The sequence below is a fragment of the Saccostrea cucullata genome, unplaced genomic scaffold (genome assembly GCF_032062105.1).
Source record: "Saccostrea cucullata isolate Sc308-1 unplaced genomic scaffold, CSIRO_AGI_Scuc_v1 ctg4579, whole genome shotgun sequence".
In the NCBI taxonomy this organism is placed as follows: Eukaryota; Metazoa; Mollusca; class Bivalvia; order Ostreida; family Ostreidae; genus Saccostrea; species Saccostrea cuccullata.
The window spans coordinates 35,270-55,572 of record NW_026933916.1 but is presented as its reverse complement, the minus strand read 5'-3'; the positions used below and the strand labels follow the sequence as shown (position 1 = coordinate 55,572).

The 20,303-nt window shown below is 31.7% G+C and overlaps 1 protein-coding gene across 1 annotated transcript; it reads right to left on the bottom strand.

Annotated features, from left to right (window-relative positions):
• Window positions 1-471: 471 nt before the first annotated feature.
• On the bottom strand, window positions 472-19,833 carry LOC134239648 (uncharacterized; the record flags this gene model as incomplete). The annotated part of the gene is made up of 11 exons (XM_062721819.1): window positions 19,770-19,833; window positions 18,643-18,719; window positions 17,568-17,796; window positions 17,299-17,427; window positions 17,158-17,209; window positions 16,891-17,015; window positions 12,385-12,516; window positions 12,080-12,211; window positions 3,842-3,892; window positions 2,859-2,931; window positions 472-551 (listed from the first exon to the last, which is right to left on the bottom strand). Coding segments are annotated over exons 2-11 (1,060 nt in total), but the record flags the coding sequence as incomplete, so codon positions are not given.
• Between the last annotated feature and the right edge of the window lie 470 nt (window positions 19,834-20,303).

Below are 20,303 nucleotides of genomic sequence, written 5' to 3'. Positions count from 1 at the left end.
TGAAAAATTGTTTACAGACAGCCAGGCAAATGTTCGAACGACGGACACCTTACCATTGCATAAGCTCTTCTGATCTTTGACCAGTAGAGCTAAAAATAAAGAAAGATTCTGTAACCAAGAACAAAAATATTAGAATTTCTGAAAAAAACTTAATTTTATAGGATAATTTTGGTTTATCTATTGTGTAATAACTTTATATAAACACAAAATGAGCAAATCAATTTCAATGAAAATAATGCAAAATACTTCACAGATATTTTGCTTTCATTTATATACTTTGTCTTTTAAACTTATGAATCAGCTTCTCGCAGAAACTTTTTCACTTGGACCTTATGAAGACATCAGTATTTATCTGAATAGTTGAGCATCTAAAACAAAAAAAAGAATGATTGAATAAAATCACTGAGATAAATTTGTCTCTTTATGAAAAAACCAACCATTTGTCGAACATTTTCAACTTTTTCAACTTACTAATCATTTGCATGCTCCTTTGAAGGAGTTGGTGAAGGTGTTTTGCCATCTTAACGGTTTTTGGTTCTTGTTCAGCTAATCTAAAACAGAACCAAAAGACTGAACAAATTAGTATGTAAAGATATTTTGACCTTCAAAGTAAATTTCATTAAACATTAAAGTTCCATAATTTGCAAACCTGTTTAATGGATGCAAAAAAGATACAAACACCATTTGTCAAACTCCACAAAATTATTCATAAAAATTTCTTCAATAATTGTCATGCGTTCGAAGAGGGAGTTTTTATGGCCAAAGTCTATCTAACATTGTTGTATTATATACTACAGGTGTTATTGACGCAGAGCAAAGTAAAAATCACGAATATTGGTGGATTTCTTTATGACGTTCGTTCATTTTCGTGATGTTAAATGCCTGAATACTTTGTAATTCCCTCACAACGATTAACTCTACTGTATCTGTTTGTTTGTGAGGTAATCATGTTCGAAATGGAAGTGTCTTAATTCGGGATCGATGTCTACCGGTAATGCTGCCTTGATTTATACGAGAGCTCTTCAATAAATAATGTCCTTTTCAACGATTTAGTCAAATTAATAATTTCACTTAAATATTCTCTTTTAATTAAAATACATGTCTGTAATGTTTTTATCCAATTGCAAATTGTTCTAAGAAAACATTTTTGAGTATGCCCCTTCGTATACTGGAATATTTTCCTGGACTTGTTTCTTTCTAAAAGGTTTTTTTTTAAGTTTGGAAAATGAAACATGTCAAAGGGAAAAAAGATCTGACGAATATTGCTGATGTGACAATACATAAACTTCCCTATTATCTCCAAAACTACTTTACTCTCTATGGCGCATGGGTTTGGACGCTGTTACGAAGAAATTTAATGTAGTGGAATCCTGATTATGGTTTTTTCCTCTCATAAACCTTTCGATTTTTTGCAAAAATTTTGCTTTCTAAACTCCTTCAGAAAATGAGCTGGCACCTTGAACAAGAATTTGAACAACAAGGCCACTAATATTAAAGAAAATGGCATGTAAAACTATGTTTGTGCATTTGTAATTCTTTGCTTTTCTCAGATCTTTGCTTTTTCGTCAAGTACATCTTATTGTAAATTTGTTTTAAGGGTTTAAAGCAATGGATTCATGTTTCATTATCTGCTTGAATTTCAGACAAACATGGATAACTACAATTTATGATTTTTTCAAATAATTGTTTAGATATTCTTACACGATTTCGTTCTCACTCGTTTTTCAAAACATGGAGTACTAAGCCCTTTTACTGTCAAATGTTTCTTTAAAACAGTGTGAACTACCCCCAAGATGATGTCTATTAAATTTGCTATTTGTCTTAAAGGTAATTAAACATCATCAGTGATTATATTTTAAATTTTGGCAAACAATACAATGGTTGTTGTAAATCCTTATCGCCAAGGACGCTACCAATTTTTGATGCCCATTATACCATTTATGTTCATTGAAATCCACCTGCACATGTGTCTATAAAACATACATTGGTTGATGTAAATTCCACATATTTCAGTGAATATTTCTTTGGGATTCTCAACTTTTTTTACAGCAGCTTTGATGAAGCGTTTATTTTCATTCTAGTTTACTGATTCTTTACCCTTCATTTTTAATGCAGTGTCTCGAATAGCCCTTGTTTTCCAGCTTCTCACTCTGAAACTCTGTGATGAAAAGTGGTCAAATAAACTGTTATCAATTCATTAAGATTCAATGATGAGAGAAAAGTTGCATGTCATACAGTTCAGGACATTATTTATTGAACAGCCCTCGTAGATATCCTTTATGCGAATTGTTGTTCCGCTTTGCAGTGTCATTGTTTTATTTAAATAATAAAATGCTTTCTATAGTTGTTAGTACGGGAATTAATAATGCAGCTATTGCAGTAAAATACATAACACGTGTAAGCGGGTTATGTAATTTTTTTCTGCAATTGCTTCGATGTTAGTTCCCGTACTAATAAACAAATAAAGCATTTTATTGTTTATATTTACATCTGTATTAAAAATCACTCAAAGTAAAATTATTTGTTAACTATTGTTTTTAAGATAAATATTTCATTATATGCAGAACTGATGGAACAGCCATTAATCAAGAAAACTACACATGTGGCTTGCTCAGTGTTGTTCATGCACTGATAAATGGCAATGGTCTTCATAAGAAATAAAGGAAAAAATATTCAGTGGATGTAAATATTACCAAAACTATTTCATCTTATAATTAGTGTTCAAAGTTTTGAAATTATATAATACTCTTGTTCCAACCAAGTCTGAAAACCTAGGTATATAGGTCTTTGAAACAGAAAACAAAAAGTATTCACCTTAATATCGAAAGATGTACCATATTACTCGTACAAGTACTCACTTTGTTTCATCATTCTTGTTAATAAAATTTTTCGGCGGTGCCGGTGCAGGCTTTGACTTTGTAGATGGTATTGCTACAATATCAAACATTTTGATTTTGAAACAAATCCATTCTTTGTTTTTCAATACTCAATACATTTTGAACAAAAGCAGAAAATATATATCTGCAATATTGAAAAGATCTGTTACTTCTTTATCGTCCTCGTTCATATGGTCCCCGACGTGTGCTCCTTGTCATGATCAGGAAATAACGGAAAAAATCCGTCGTCAATTCAGTGTATAAATGGACTAACAATTGGTATAAAAAACGTCAGTCAGCATTTGACTTAATGATAAATTGTATTTGCTGACAAGGTCATTGTATCGACCATAGAACTTACAAAATAAATGACTTTAAACGAGACTGCTGATATTCTTGTTTCATCAACTTGCTTGTCAATAATTTCCCTCGTTTCAGAAATTGTTCATACGTACAGCATGCTCTTGCGTATCGAATCAACTGAGATATATATACTCCGTATGCAGGTAATAAAGGTATATTGCTGCATAAGTAAGGGAAGTTGACGATAGAAAAGTTAAAGTCATCACGTTTATCATATAGCTTGGTTGCTATATTACCATTAGTATCTTTTTCAAGTAAAATATCCATGTATGAAACAGAAGTGTCGGACTCTGTGGTATCTTTTATCTCAAGCTCACAAGGATATATCGTATCGACGTAGGAATGGAAATTACCATTGTTAATTGAGAATACATCGTCCATATACCTAAATTTCGAGTTGAAGGCCACATCAAGTGTTTTCATTTTTTCACGTATAAGATTTTGTATACATTCTGCTTCATATGAATATAAAAATAAGTCTGCTAAAAACGGAGCGCAATTTGTACCCATGGCAATTCCAATATATATGGGCTTTTTTATTCTTTATAATGAAAGTTCATGAACTGTTTTAAAAGGAAATTATCAGTTACTCAAATGCTTACGTTTGACATTTCTGTCTGCTGAATGAAGATCAGTTTCTTCTTTCGTTTCATCTATTTAAATCATAGACAACTTAAAATTATGCTAATAAGTCTGTAATTCATAATATTAATATGCATTTTTTTTGTTCTTCTTAGATATACCTGCAACTAGAAATCTATATCAATGTCGCATAAATTTTGGTAGAAGCCACTCGGTTTTTAATTGAATGTACACTCCTAATATGATATAATTCTATAGTATTTTTGGAAATGTTTCGGGTTTTTTCTCTGACAGATCTAGAGGAATAAAAATTATATTCCTGAAAACAATAAGTAATAATAAAGTGCAATTCATTTTTCCGAGATTAAGACTCAACATGTACATTTGGGCCAAATTGATGTAAATATATCTATCGGAGAAAGGAAACTTTAATTTGACGAAGATCATGTAACAGTTGATTTTGCGCATATTAAAAGAACGCGACACGCGCACCATACTTACTGAAACCGATAGTCTATTTATAGGGTTTTTGTCCTAGCGCCAGGTATTTTATTTTCTTTAGAGATTTAATTATAAATATCCTTATAAAATTCTATTTGAATATTGATCTAGTTGTTTTCTATTTTTTATTGATTTTCAGTGCAGTGATTTGAATTTATAAAATTATTATTTTGTTGAGTAAATCTCTAAGATTTTAAACTGATTCGTCAAGTAATTTATTTATACTCACTGTGCTGACGCCCCTATGTTGAATGGAACGTATTCAAGTTTGAGAGTGATACATGTTACTGTAAGAATGGTGTAAATCTTGTGTTTTATTTAACTTGAATTACACTAAATACTATATTTTTTATCTTTAATATAATAAATACCGGTATCTTCTTTATTTAATTGTAGAGACCATACGTGCAGTAAAAGTACGAGTGAGTGACTTGGTGTGGCATCGCCATATTTTGGTGGTATGTGTTCGTTTGAATTTAATTTGATATGCTGATTAATTACTTTATTTTTGTTTGTGTGTTCTATTGCTAATGTGTGTATATATATTTTTGTTTGTTTGTAGCTCATTGCTACGAAAGCCCAGAAGGCTCATTCGAGATTCGAGTTTCCAAATACGAGATTCGAAATTCGAGATTCAAAATTCGAAATTCGAGATTCAAAATTCGAGTTTCGAGATTCAAGATCCAAACGAACCAATCAAAACATGTAATTACTTCCCTTTATTATGTTTTTACTATCAATAAATAGTTCAATACAATTATATCAAATGGGTCATTTGATTAAATTACAATGCAAGAAAAAGTGTTATATATATTAGAAGGAAATTTAAATAATTAATGGAATTTTGATCAGCAAAAAGTATTTTTATTTATATTATAGATTCTTAAATATTAAATAGATTTTATATTTAAGGAGTATATATTTTTTTGAATTGTCTACTTAACTTAATTTTTATGCATTTCCTCAGTTAGGAAAACCGCAGGTACTTGTGAACGGTACAACCCCACCCCCCCCCTCCCCCTTGATATTCAACCCTAGGGCTTATTGGACATTTTTTTCACAAGTTATATTTATTAAACTTATTCATCATGTATACAATAACAAAAAATTGTAAAATCCCCAGAATAATCGCTCAACACCCCCCCCCCCCCAAATACCCACTATACATTATAAGAGAAGGATATACCACTCCAGTCTGTTTACGTTGTACCCCCGCTGGTGTTAAATGCATTTATGTTGTTTTAACTTTAAATGTCGATTGACACTGTCTCTACATATACAATGTATTTCTGTCTTAGTCCATGCTATCGGACTGACTCTGCATCACTGACGTAATAATCCCACATTTTCTCCGTAAACAGCATTCTTTCTTGTAAAGTGGGGTAATAAATAGTGTTTTTTTTTGTTTTGTTTTGTTTTGATTTTTTTTTTTTTTTTTTTTTTTGGTTGAGCGATTATTATGGGGGTTTTACGCCAGCGATTTTTTTCGTATTGTAAGGCTACACATAACAGAGAAATAAGCCCCGGGGTTCAATATCAAGGAGGGGGGGGGGGTCTTGTCCACACGTACCTGTGTTTTTCTAAGAATTACGACAAGGCACATATATTGATGCAAGCGTCAAAAATCGGCCGCAAACCAATTAATGTTCCTTTTATGAAGCAACTAAAGACTATGGTGATCTGTTTTTAAAATATCATATATTTATCTTTTAATATATATCCTCGTGATATTAAAAGCTTGTGCTTGACATTGCTTGATTTTCTTAATTATATATATAATGCATGTTCAGTATTAACCCTCTGGTACTCTGCGTCAACAACTTTTGAACCGTCGGCCTGTATGGCATTTACATTAAAAGTTTAAAACTAAAATTTAATGTAATCTATAACTAGATATGCAGTGTAGTTTAATTTAATAAAAATGCAACAAATATGTTGGTATCCTTGCTCTCTCTTAGAGGAAAAAACTAAACTCCCTCTAGATCCGCCACTACATTTCTTCTCTTTGAGTTGTAGCGGGAAAATTCTTGGCACATTGTAAAACGTGCATTATCCTCGTCTGCTAGGGCCAAATCTTGTTAATATTTTGTAGCCTGCTAAGTCTTTTAATGAATTTGAATTTAACCATATTTTTCAAAATGTTTATATATGTACATATGTACACGTCATTTTAAAATAAATACGTACAAATCCCGTTTGAATAGAGAAAGTAAAATTGTGTAATATACATAACGCGGTCTTTGCTTTAGACTACGCCCAACACATGTCTTAATTTTCTCCGCACCTCAAACATATCTAAATTTCTAAATCAGTATTAGTTGAAATATTTACCTCATTCTTCATTAACAATTTTTAATTTTATGTTTATTGTGCGTTCTTCTTTAACCTTTAGACCGTCTTTTTAATCATCGTCGCAAGCCACGGGTTTTGTGTCCATTCTATTTCCACAAACAGAATGGACCCAAACCCGTGGCTTGCGACGATGCTTTACAATATACTATTATATTACTGTTAAATATTTCTTTATTTAAATTGTTTTAACTCCGCAGAAACGCACAGTGACTTCAAACTTTCACATCATATAACCGACCACCTCCTGGGGGCCGGTAATTAGTCGTTCATACAAAAATATAATTATATACTTCTGATATATGTAATCTATTTAATTTTTAAGAATCTATAATATGAATTGAAATATTCATTGCGGATCAAAAATCCATTAATTATTTAAATTTCCCTCTAATGTATATAACAATTTTTCTTGCATTATAATTTAATGAAATGACCCATTTGATATAATTATATTGAATTATTTCTTGATAGTAAAAACATAATAAAGGGAAATAATCAAATGTTGAACCCGCTTTTGATTGGTTCGTTTGGATCTTGAATCTCGAAACTCGAATTTTGAATCTCGAATATCGAATTTTGAATCTCGAATTTCGAATCTCGTATTTGGAAACTCGAATCTCGAATGAGCCTTCTGGGCTTTCGTACATTGCCAATTTGATAATTTAATTAAAATAAAAGAACTGTAAAAAAGAACTTGACTTTACTCGTTACAATCATCTTGAAGCTTCGTCCGTAGACCTACAGGGTATATGTAAAGTAGATGTAGATAAATATTGTTTATACATGTAATACTCTAGGTTTATTTGCTGCAACACTTATACTTGTCCCCTATCTTGTCATCAGAATATTAAAATATAATTCAAACTATTTTTCATATCATGCTCCCATTGTGACCCCAGTATATTCTTTGAATATCATAACATTAATTGATTGACTGATTGTATATTGCTGAACGTCCCACTCGAGAATGTTTTAATCATATGAAGACGCCACCACTTGTCGGTGGAGAGCTGCAAATTTTGTCCTATATTTGGCACTTAGGGCCATTGTGCAGTGGGTTTTTTTTTTCGTGCCAGCACCTACTGCGACAAGGGACCTCTGTTTATACGGTCTCATCCAAAGGACTGGTATCCAAGTTCCACATTTGGATTCGAAACCACGATGTAAAGATAAACTGCATACTTCGCCACTCCAGAGCAGTCGCTCTAACCAATATGACCACGCGGGCCACCATAACTTTATTTGAATCTGTTGCTTAAATACTAGTATGTGAACCAAATTTGGTAATAATACAAAGTTAAATTTAAAAAAAAAAAAAAGTTATGACAAGAGTCTACGAACTATTTGAACAACCCTCGTATTTAAAACTAATCAGGGTATTGCTGGATTTATTTTTGGCATTTTTGCTGGATTTATTTTTTAGTAAAAAAAATATATTTCATTATTTTTTCGGTATACATTTATGTAAAACATTGATTTTTATTTGTAACTCTACCTTAATTATACCAGGAGATCTCTTTTTAAACAAATTCTCTAATGGTGTTTGTTTTCTTAAATTTTGTCTTTCCTTTTTTTAAAAAGATTTTTAAACAGTTGAGTCAGTTATGACAAATGTCCACTTGAAAGAAGGCGTGGGTCGACATTTGATTCTGGAGAAGAAACCAAAATATGAAGAGTTTATGAATAGACGGTCAGACGGACGGAAGACGAAAAGAAGACCAACGCCCTATGATTAAAAAATACAACGAACTCTCAGCTTAGGTGACTTTCCAATAGACAAAGAAAATGACTTTTTTTTCTAGTTTGACTTTACGGCATACTATTTAAAAAATATTTATTTTTATTTCCAGTAGGTCAAAATACATTGGTGATAATGTAAATGTGTATGTAGAAAAATTTACCATTCTTTTATACTTCTGTATCAAAATGTTGCAATTACCAACATCTTCAGTTTGCTGAAATCTTCCTTTTCTATTACTGAGTGGTGATATAGGGTTCTAAATTATTCTTCATAGCTCGAGTACTTGAAATGTTTTAAAGAAGAATTTAAATTTCTAAAATTTTTACCTTTAGCACTTCCGTCATCTATACGTACTATCCGTATGTAATTTTATAGCATTTTTAGAAATGTTCATTTTTCTCTCTGCCATAGAAATACAATTAATATTCGTGAAAACAATGCTTATTATACTCCAGGTTTATTTGCAGCAACACTCAAACTAGTCCCCATAACCAACATGTAAATTATCAGAATATTTAAAAATAATTTCATTGTTTAGTAATGTTTAGCAATATGATTTTTTAAACCCCATAGGTGAATTCTACTCCCTGATTTCTGCCATACTTTTAACAAAGATCTGTGACTCAAAAAAGGTCTACACAACTTTTGAATATTTCTATCAGAATGGAATGTTAGAATTTAGTGACCCTGCTTAATCAACAAATATAAAATAATCCTTGTTAGTTTCCATTTCAATATAGCCCTATCATCCCCTATGTCCCCACCCCTTACACCATTTGTCAATTATAGACATTTGAATTAGTACTTCCTCACACAAGGTCGTAATTTAAAAGAACAAATCTGCATTACTGAGTACGTTAGAATGATTGCAGACTAGCTGTTCATGAGAATAAATTCAAAGGGAATTCTTTTTGTAAATTTTTCTAGTGTAAGTGTAACCTTGATATCCCATTTGACCTCAACCTACCTTTAGGAATTGAACAAGATAGATATTTTAATGATTATAATAATTATGATTGTTTTTATATAGCGCTTTCTGGCATAAATGCTAATCAAAGCGTTTTACAATACAGTAAGAATTTTTTTTTACAACTTGAGGATCTTTAAACTCTTTAAAATATCACTTATCATGACCTCCTTAATAATATTAAAAGAAACTTTTTAAACATCTCTTCTATATTTTCAAGTAAAATTTCGACCCTCTCTTGTGGTCCAGTCCTTGTCTTTACGCTTTTAGTTAAACTTGATCCATACGTCAACAAGAGGCCCAGGGGCCACAGCGATCACCTGAGCACATCGGCTAGGAAAAAGCACATATCAGATCAGAACTGAAAGTTTACTAAGGTGGGGGGGGGGTTGGGGGGGCTTGAATTTTAACCCCCAAGGGGATCATGATTTGAACAAACTTGAATCTACACTACCTGAGGATAATTCCATATAAATATTACTAATCATGGCTTTGAAGTACTTGAAAAGAAGATTTTAAAAGATTTTTCCTATATATAAACTTTGATCAGCCATTTTGATTCACCCTAGCCCCGGGGGTCATTATTTGAACAAATTTGAATCTACATTTGAATCTACATTACATGAGGATGATTCCGCATGAGTTTCATCTTTCCTGGCACAGTGGTTTTTGAGAAGAATATTTTTACAGATTTATCCTATATATTCCTATGTAATACTTTGATCGGCAATTTTGGCCCCACCCTACCCCCAGAGGTCATGATTTGAACAAACTTGAATCTACACTACCTGAGGATGATTCCACATGAGTTTCATCTTTACTGGCCCAGTGGTTCTTGAGAAGAAGATGAAAATGTGAAAAGTTTACGACGACGACGACAACGACAACAACAACGACAGACGACGGACAAATTTTGATCAGAAAAGCTCAATTGAGCCTTCGGCTCAGGTGAGCTAAAAATATTTCAAATAATATGACCAATATAATCCAAGCGTTTATTTTCTTTTGATTTTTCTTTCACAATTTTGAAGAAAGCAAATTGTTCATTTACATTATGAATGCTATATGTTCATTCAAATTCCGAAAGTTAAAATATTATCAACTTTAATTGAATATTAAGCATAAGTGCTGAGAACAGAGGAATAATATCCATAGCCCCCAGCCAATGATCCCTGATAGTAGAACAGATTAAGATCTTCTCAAACTACGGGAAAAAGAGTGATCGGACAAAAGGCAAATAGCTGTTCATTGATATTAAAGATTTTCGAGTGTTTTGTGTTTATTCCCTGCTCACACGTAGAGCTTAATTCGCATTTTTCGAGATAAAATAATGCCAATTAAAATAATGCGAATTTAACTGCGAAGCAGAAGCGAAAGTGAAGTATTTTAATTAACGCAATTTTTCTTAATTTTCACTTAAAAATGGCATGAGTACATTTACCTATAGCTGACCGCTGTCATGTGGCATTTGACTTAATTTTGTCATTACGCATGCGTTAAAATCTAATTCGAATTAGCTTTGCTTGGCGTTCACACGGAGATAATGCGAAGTAGTTTAATGTGCAATAAATTTATTTGAATTAAACTAATTCACATAAAACTCCCCAGGTGAACGCATTTCAAATTTAATTTGCATTAACTTACATTTAAGGTTGGACAAAACACCCGTGGGTTCTATTTTAACCATTTCTTAAAAAAGTACTGGAGGAAAAAAGAGAAATATTACTATACCGACAACAATGAATCAGCCCTGAAAGAAAAATAATAAGTTTTGGCAAATATGCGTTATATTTTGTGAAAAAAAATCAGAGAATCCTATATATTGGTCATTTGGGAGCTTACATTTTGGAATGTGTTTACGCTATCTAAGTGCAATAGACAATAATGTAACAGTCTGTTATAAAATGCAGTGCAACTTTTGTTCCATAAATAGTAGAGGGCTGATATTTGAAAACATATATAAGGAGTCTCTATTCTTTATGTACTACAAAGGTCAAGGTCATATCAAGAGGTCAAAGGTCAAATATTGTGACGTCATCTACTGAATCTTTTATTTTTTTGCCATTGAATTTTTTATAAATCACCAAATATCTGAAACCACTGTACGGGTTCAATTTTCTTTATTTTTACACATTTTATTCTAGGACCAATTTGAATCAATTTGAAAACTTAAACTGTCGGATATTTACATGTGAATTTTCAGTTTCTGACACAATAAATGTTCTTTTTTACTTAATATTTTACCCAAATTTTCCAGTATCAATGTGACTTACTGATTTAAAGTAACAAAAAGGTTATCTTCATTAAAAGTGTTTCACAAATTTGCAATAGATCAATAGAAAATTCTAAAATAAGGCTCATTCTCAAGTGGAATGTATGATTTCACAAACTTCTAACAGGGGTCTGAAAGGCCATATTTCAGACTATGTGGGCAAAAAATGTGCGGTTGAATTTCTTTTATATCATATATAAAGAGAAATTCTGTATCCAAGAACAAAATATCAAAGTTTCAGAAAAACTGAATTTGAAGAAAAATTTGACCTATCTATTTGGTCCTACCTTAATTCGAATTAATCTCTCCATGTGAACAGGGCATAAATATAAATGCACGGATTTCACAATCTTAATATATATTGAGAGAATATCCAAACTTTTAAAATCATAAAATTTAATATATCATTTGGAATAATGACTTACCAAGTTTATTCTGTTTTGAATTCTTATTAGGCTGTTGACACCCTGGAGAAAAACTGTTAGCCTCTGATATGTTTTCCTTTGGCATTTCCATCCGCTGTTCATGCAAGAGGATTCGTCTTTCTTCAGTGTCATCTGTTTAAATGAAGAGGTAATAAGGAATAAGCTTATCATTGACATTTAAGATTTTTGAGTGTTTTGTGTTTTTATATAAATGCACAGAATACGGAGTTCACATTCTTAATATAAGTTGAGAGAATATCCAAACTTTTAAAATCATAAAATCAAAATTTGGAATAATGACTTACCAAGTTTATTCTGTTCTGAATTCTTATTAGGCTGTTGACACCCTGGAGAAAAATTGTCAGCTTCTGAAATGTTTTCCTTTGGTGTTTCCGTCCGCTGTACATGTAAGAGGGTTCGTCCTTCTTCAGTGCCATCTGTTTAAATGAACAGACAATTTTTATAAAAGTATGCTTATGTTTGTCAATACATAAAAACAAAGTAATGTAGCTTTTTGTTCTTCTTAGAAAGACCAAGTCTTCCAAAAATCCATTTGATTTCCCATGGGTACCAATTGCGCCCCGTTATTAGAGGAAAAATTTTTTGTTTTCATATGAAACAGAATTTGTCTAAAGTCTTATACGTGAGAGGAAGAAAAAAAAAGCTATGGCTCTCATTTTGATATTTAGATATATCGACGACGTGCTGGCAGTTAACAATTGTTATTTCCATTCTAATGTCGACACCATATATTCCAGGTGAGCTTGAGATGAAAGATACCTAGGAGTCTGACACATCTGTTTCATATTTGGATATTTTACTTGAAAAAGACGTTAATAGTAATTTAACAACCATGCTCTGTGATAAACGTGATAACTTTATAACTTTTCAATCGTCAACGTCGCTTACTTATGCAGCAATATACCTTCATCACCTGCATACGGAGTTTACATATCTCAATTGATTCGATATGCAAGAGCATGCTTTAAGTATGTAGAATTTCTAAAACGAGGACAATTATTGACTGACAAATTTATGAAACAAAATTAACAACAGTCTCGATGAAAGTCATCATTTCGTAGGTTCTATGGTCGATACAATGACACCACTTATTGAATATATTGTTGCAAAGTACTCTTGAACTTTCTCCTTCACTACTATTAATATTTGTGTGAGGTGTAAAGAAAGAGGCTTGGTGAAACATCTAATGGAACCTTTTATGCATCTTTGTTTGTACATGATATTTTGCTTGAGGAGGATGTTGATGGTGATCTGGCAGCCGGATTATATGATAAACGTGATGACTTTACCTTTTCTATCGTCAACTTCCCTTGATTATGCAGCGGTGTACCTGCGTCGCCTGCATACGAAGTTTATGTATCTCTGTTGGTTTGGTGCGCAAGAGCATTATCTACGTTTGAACTGTTTCTAAAACTAGGTAAATTATTGACAAACAAGTTGATGAATCAAGAATATCAGAAGTCTCTTTTAAAGTGATCATTTTATATGTTCTCTGGTCGATACGGTGACCTTGTCAGCAGGTACAATTTATCATTGAGTCGGGTGCTGACTGGCGTTTTTCTTGCTGATTGTTGGTCCATTGTTTATATGCTGAGTTGAAAACATATTTTTCCGTTTTTTCCCGATCGTGACGGGGAGTCACGGCAGGTGTTACTATCGGTGGGGGATGCTTACGCTTCATTTGTAAGGATTCTTATGAAGTTTCGGAATCCAAAATTATATAAGTTCAAATTCATTTTGGTTCTTTTGGATATTAAAAATATTCAAAACTGACTGTAAAGCACTTACTGACGTTTTTCATACTAATTTTTAGTTCATTGTTATACACTGAATTGACGACGGATTTTCCCCATTATTAACCGATCATAACAAGGAGCTCACAGTAGGTCTGACCGGTCTGCAGGGGATGCTCACTCCTCCATGACATTTGATATCACTTCTGATGATTTGGAGGTCCGTGTTTGCTCTGCTCCTATTTTGTTTTGTTTAATGGAGTTTTCAGCTTGGATAGTGTTCATTATCTCCATATATTTTACTGCAACTCAGAAATCTAGATCATTGTCACATTAAGAAAGATGACGTAAAGGGTGAGGGTATCCATCCCCCATCCCCCGCTCAGAGATATTTTACTATAAGTTTGTTTCATTTAATCCTCATAAATAGGTTAGATTCAATCATTTTATTGAACTATACAGTGCTTGTTAATTGATAATCTTATTTTAAAGTTGACGTGGATGGTTATAATTATATTTAGTAGAATACGGGTTTGTAAAAGCCGTTACAATGATTTCAACATGAGTGTGTAAAAGTCTCCATTCTTCATTTACGTTTAAATAATGGAAAAAAAGAGCTTAGGAAGCTCTAAACACTGCATGCTAAAATGTTTTAATTGTAGGGCAGTTTTATGCTGTTAGAATGACCTGCCTTTAGAAGTGAGAAAGAAAAAAAAATGTTTTTGACAGTTAATTACACAATTTGTGCTAGACTAAGATATGCTTAGCATTATATAAGAACAGGAATAAGCAACTGGATTCATTATATTGTCCCCAGCTTTCGCGAAAGCGAGGGGACATTAAATCTCATTCGTCTGTCCGTCTGTCAGTCCGTCACAAAAACTTTAACCTTGCCCATAACTTTTGATTTAGTTGAGATATGACTTTCATATTTCACATGTTTATTCCCTGTGATAAGACCTTTCTTCTGGTACCACAAAACTTGACCTTTTGACCTTGACTTTGGAGTTTGACCCACTTTTACACAAAAATTCCAAACATTTTCTTTGGCCATAACTTTTGAACGGTAGAAACTAGGACTTTCATAATTCACATGTACATTCTTTGTGAAAAGATCTTTCATTGGATATAGACAACTTTGACTAATTTACCTTGACCTTGGAGATTTCCGTTCTTATGTAAAACGTTAACTTTGAACATAACTTTTGAACACTAAGGGCTAGGGCTTTCATACTTCATACATTTAATTCTTCTGTAAAGACGTTTCATTGGATACAAAGAACTTTGACCTTTTGACCTTTAAGTTTCAACAACTTCTCAAAAACTTTGACCTTGGCCACAAATTTTTGAACAGTAGATACTAAGACTTTCATATTTCACATATGTATATTTTGTGACAAGACCTTTTATTTGATATCAACAACCTTGACCTTTTGTCCTTGACCTTGGAGATTTTTCGTACATATGAAAAAACTTTAACCTTGACCATAACTTTTTAATGGTAAGGGCTAGGGCTTTTATACTTCACATATGTAATCCCTGTGAGAAGACTTTTCATTGGATACCAAGAACTTTAACCCTTTGACCTTGACCTTGGAGTTAAGTGATAATTTCTCAATAAATGACATATGATAGGTTGTTCATATTAGACACAATATGTCATAAAAATGAGATCCCACCCACAAAGACACCGAAAGCGGGGGACCGCAATTCTTTGAATTTGCTTGTTACCATTAAATTTTCCAATGTAAGTAAGCAACAGTGTTTCTGTTCACGCATAGTCCATTGTCTTTGAACCTATTTCCTGCAGAATTAAGGCAGGTATCCTATGTTGAAATGTATAAATGAGTTTCAATATGCACATTTTTTCTACATCCAAATTGAGACTGAATCCATTCTTTGTGAAAATCAAACTTTTCTGGAAAAAAATATTAGCTTCAATAAACTCATTTATTGTAGTCACACGTACACACAACGAATATTCATAGACTTCGTAGTGTAGTGGTTACAGCGTTCAATCTTCCGCCTAATTCCAATTCTAACAAAAAGGAATATTTTACGTCCCCATTGTGACCCCACTATATCCTTAGAATGTCATGACCTCACTTGAATCAATATTTCCTGAAAATGAATACTTTTCATTATGACTATTATTGCCTTAATTACTGTTTCACAGAGAGTGAATGCTATTCCCTGTTTTGAGCAATACTTATACACAATATGGTCTATTAAAAAAAGATAAACACAGCTTAAGAATATTTCTATTAGATTATGGTTAGAATTAAGTGAAACAAACTTAATATATACATCAAAAATAATTTTTATGACCAATATTTTAGTAATTGGTTTTGTGTGTTGTGCGTTTTTTTTTTTTTTTTTTTTTGGTTTATTTATTTAAATTCCAAAAATTTAAAATTATTAGTTTAACATCTTTGTTAACTTCCATTAAATGATTTTCGAGTGCATTGTGGTTCAATATAAATATTCAAATATATATGTTGAGAAAATATCCAAATTTTACAAACATAAAATTAAATATGCCATTCTGGAAATAGTTAGTTATCAAGTTTTTACTGTTCCGAATTCTTATTGGTCTGTTGAAACCAAGAGATAAAATTATGTTAATATTATTTTGCAGCTCTTTTGCTTGTGTCTCTTTTACTGTCAACAGTTTTAAACTTTACTTATAATTATGTTTTATTCTAACGTGATTTAATTTGAACAACATATAATTACCGGTGTATAAATTAGGAGTAAAACATATTTCTATCCATCTCTTTGTTAAAAAAACACTGATGGGGAAAACAAAAAGTAAAACAGAAATTACTCATGAAGTGTAATGTAGATATGTTAAGTTAAAGAATTAACAAGTAATGTTTTGTCAAGATCTCATACATAAGGTAATGGCCAGAGAAGGACATTGACCCTTGGGCTATTGAAGAACTTTATGATCAAATAACGCCACCATTTTAGCCTCGTACACGCCGCCTTCAGTGTATTATGAAAACCAGCATCATTTTATTTTATATAAACTAGATTGTTCCACTTTTTGTTTACCTTTGCTGAGTTTATCACATTTTCCCTTTCTCATCATCACAACCACGAAGGCAAGGATTCCAAATAGAAGTGAAACGATGACAATAAACACGAGTCCAATCACACTATTGTCTTTGGCTTTTGAACTGTAATAAAAAATACTACCTCTTTCTCATTCGACTTTGGAATAAAGTAAATTAATATTACTTACACCGCCTTCTGTAACACATATGCATATGTATGTACATCAATTATTTCACACAAGTTCAAGTCCGAATAATTGTTTACCTTAATTTCTCGGTACTCATAATTATATTCTTGTACCTATAGCATCGTTGATCTAAAGAAAAAAAAATGAAATGAATGTATATGCTGTATTGATAGTCCTCCATGTTTAGATACACGTCTTACAAATGTACTTGACATTACATTTATAGGCCTCATTGGACAGGTATCTTCGTGGACATTTTTGTGTGCCATTAAACTTCAGACATTCGAATCCTTCGTCGTAAATTTCTGCCACTTGTTTCATTTGTATGTTGTATTCTGCACAATATCCTAAAAATTGCATTTAGTTTAATGAGTTATCTTAACTATAAAAGCCTGTTTTGTCTTCAAGCTTTAAAATTGACCTCTTTACATTTTTACATATACTAATAAAAGTATATAAACATTACATTAGATTTGTAAAGACATACCTTGTAAGTAGAAAATAGGCGCACAAACTTCAAGTGTTGCGTTTTTCCAGTGATTCATTAAACAATGATATTGAAATTTACTCCGATCAGTACAGTTCTGAATTACCGCAATGCTCTCGCAATTCTTCCGTTCAGCTGCCTTTGTCCATTCTTCTTGACTTGTTGGACAATGGGATACGTACGAAATAGTTGGCATCGATGCAGGACAGCTTAAAACGGTATCAATGATCTGAAATTATAGATGGGGTTTCCGTTATTTTTTTTTTATCATGACAAAGAGTACACAGCGGGTGTAACTCTGGTCGACAGGGGATGCTCAATCCTCACTGTTACCAGATTCCACCTTTGATGTTTTCGATGCCCGTGTTTAATTTCCACCAACATTTGTATTATTTAAAGGAATTTTGAGTTTAAATACTATACGTTATTTCCATATATTTCAGCCTACCAAATTTGCTTTGCTTAATTTCCAAAATAATTGTTTTGTTGCTAATTTAAAATTTGTGCTACTTAAAATGTAATAATAAATGTAAAAACAAAGAAAAATCTTTTCGAATTTTTATTATTTTAAGCATTAAACATCAACAAGATGGCAAAAAATTGGAAATTTATATATAGACTTATTCATTGAAATTTGGAAAAGAATGGTAATTTTAGAAAAGCTAAAATAAAAAGAATTAGGCATAATATGCGCCTTGTCAAAATGAGTACACATTTATCTTCATAAAAATATTTTATACACTTTCACATTCTTACATGTATGTAATTAATGTTAACTTTTAAAAAATTATACATGTATGACTTTGACCTTGTATTATAGAGAGGCACTGTCGTAGACTCGTAGTCAAGTCCTAGCTTTTATGATCGTTTATAATTAAACATTGATTAAATAAAATCTCTCTCTCTCTCTCTCTCTCTTAGTTAAAAGTTTTAATTATAAAGTGTCACATTAAGACTGCATTTTTGAAAACTGATTTCAGAGGCACAAAAGTGATTAATTATTTGTTGTTCTGTATTTTCTTTTACTACTTCCGCCAAAAAACCACTGTAGTTAGAGTACAATACACGGCCTTACCTGAATGAGTACAACTAGGAAATGTAAGCACATGTATTTTTCCTTTCCTCTTCTCATGTTTTGAAAAGATGACGTAGCTGGAAAATAATAATTATAGTAATATCAATAATAAATGGGAGACTTATTGTTCTCAGAACAATAAGAGGTCCTTCCACCTTCTTTGAATTTCAATTTTGTTTTACATCTGACTCCTTAAAATTAAATTCCATGAATAAGAAACTCAAATTGTCTTAAAAGATAGAAAAAAAAAACTGATACTAAAAATGAAATGACCCTGACCTTTGACCTTGAGAAAATACGAAAGTTATTATATCATATTATTTGTATGTTGAAATCTTGTGCAGTTCGAAAATAAAATCCATTCCTGATACATGTTGAAAATCTGTGATGTGTAATTACACCATTTTTAAAAGTTTTGTTTTGCATTTAATAAATTCACATCACTTTCTAATTTTGTTAGAAAAAAAAACGATTATTTTCAAGAAGCTTGTCATTTATTATATCATTAATTCTTTTTTTAAAAAATAATTTAAGGAAGATTGATTGACTAAAGTATTTTAGAAAGCCTAAAGGTTAAAATCAAAACATTTGATTTTGCGGAAAGAAAAAAAGCAAAAAAGGTAAGAATGTAAGCCTAAAAAGGTGTAAAGTCGTGGAATTTAACCTCAAATCCAGTAATGTTAGGTAAAGATTTAAGATTAAAATAGTTTGAGGACATGTGGAAACAAAGAAATAATCTGGAAGTTTAACTGTTGTAGCCAAGGAAAACAACTTACAATCTTCTCATCTCTTTTAAAGAGCGTCATTTCAATATCAGTAAAACTTTCGAATTCAGAAAAAAAATCAGTATCTACAATATTCTTTTATTAATTCAATTTTCCCCTTTCCAGTATATCAAAGTATTTCATACCCATTTATAAGACATTATAAAGAGGGTTACCTTTAGGAATTAAATATGCTTTTAAAACGAAACTAAAAATCAAAATAGTGTTCTTTCATCTAATTTTCACCAATGCGTGGTTACTGTATTACTAGTGATCCCTTTGTAAGCAATTAAAATAAAAAAGGTCATAAACAAATTTTTAACTCCCAAAAATATATCAATTACTAACGCTTAATTTTTTTACCTTTATAAATCAGGTGTACGAAAAAAACATCCTGTAAATCTCGAAAAAAAAAACCTACTTTCGTTTTGCATATAACAAACGTTAAGCGTTTAAATACCCGAAGTCTCAAACAAATCGATCTTTGCTATTTGAATAATCAGTATGCATATATATCATTTTGTTTTTATCTCTATCATATCAATAAGTATATGATCTATTTATTTGAGAACGTTGAAAGATACGGAAGCTGTTGGTGCAAGATAAAAAAATATTTTATCTGCGGCCACCAGAAGGTTAACTGGCAGCCGCCAGATAGTTATATAGCGGCCGACAGAAATTAAATTGCGGACATAAGATAAAATATTTTGTCTACGTGGCACCTATAGCTACCAGCTTCCGTAGAAAGATGATAGAACTAAAGCAAAAAACAATAGACAGATTATCATAATTACTCCGTCAATTCTGTAGTTTTTTGACGCAAATCCCAACTTTTTAATTACTAAATTAGAAACAAATACAAGCATACCAAAAATTTCATTTTGTTTATATGTATTG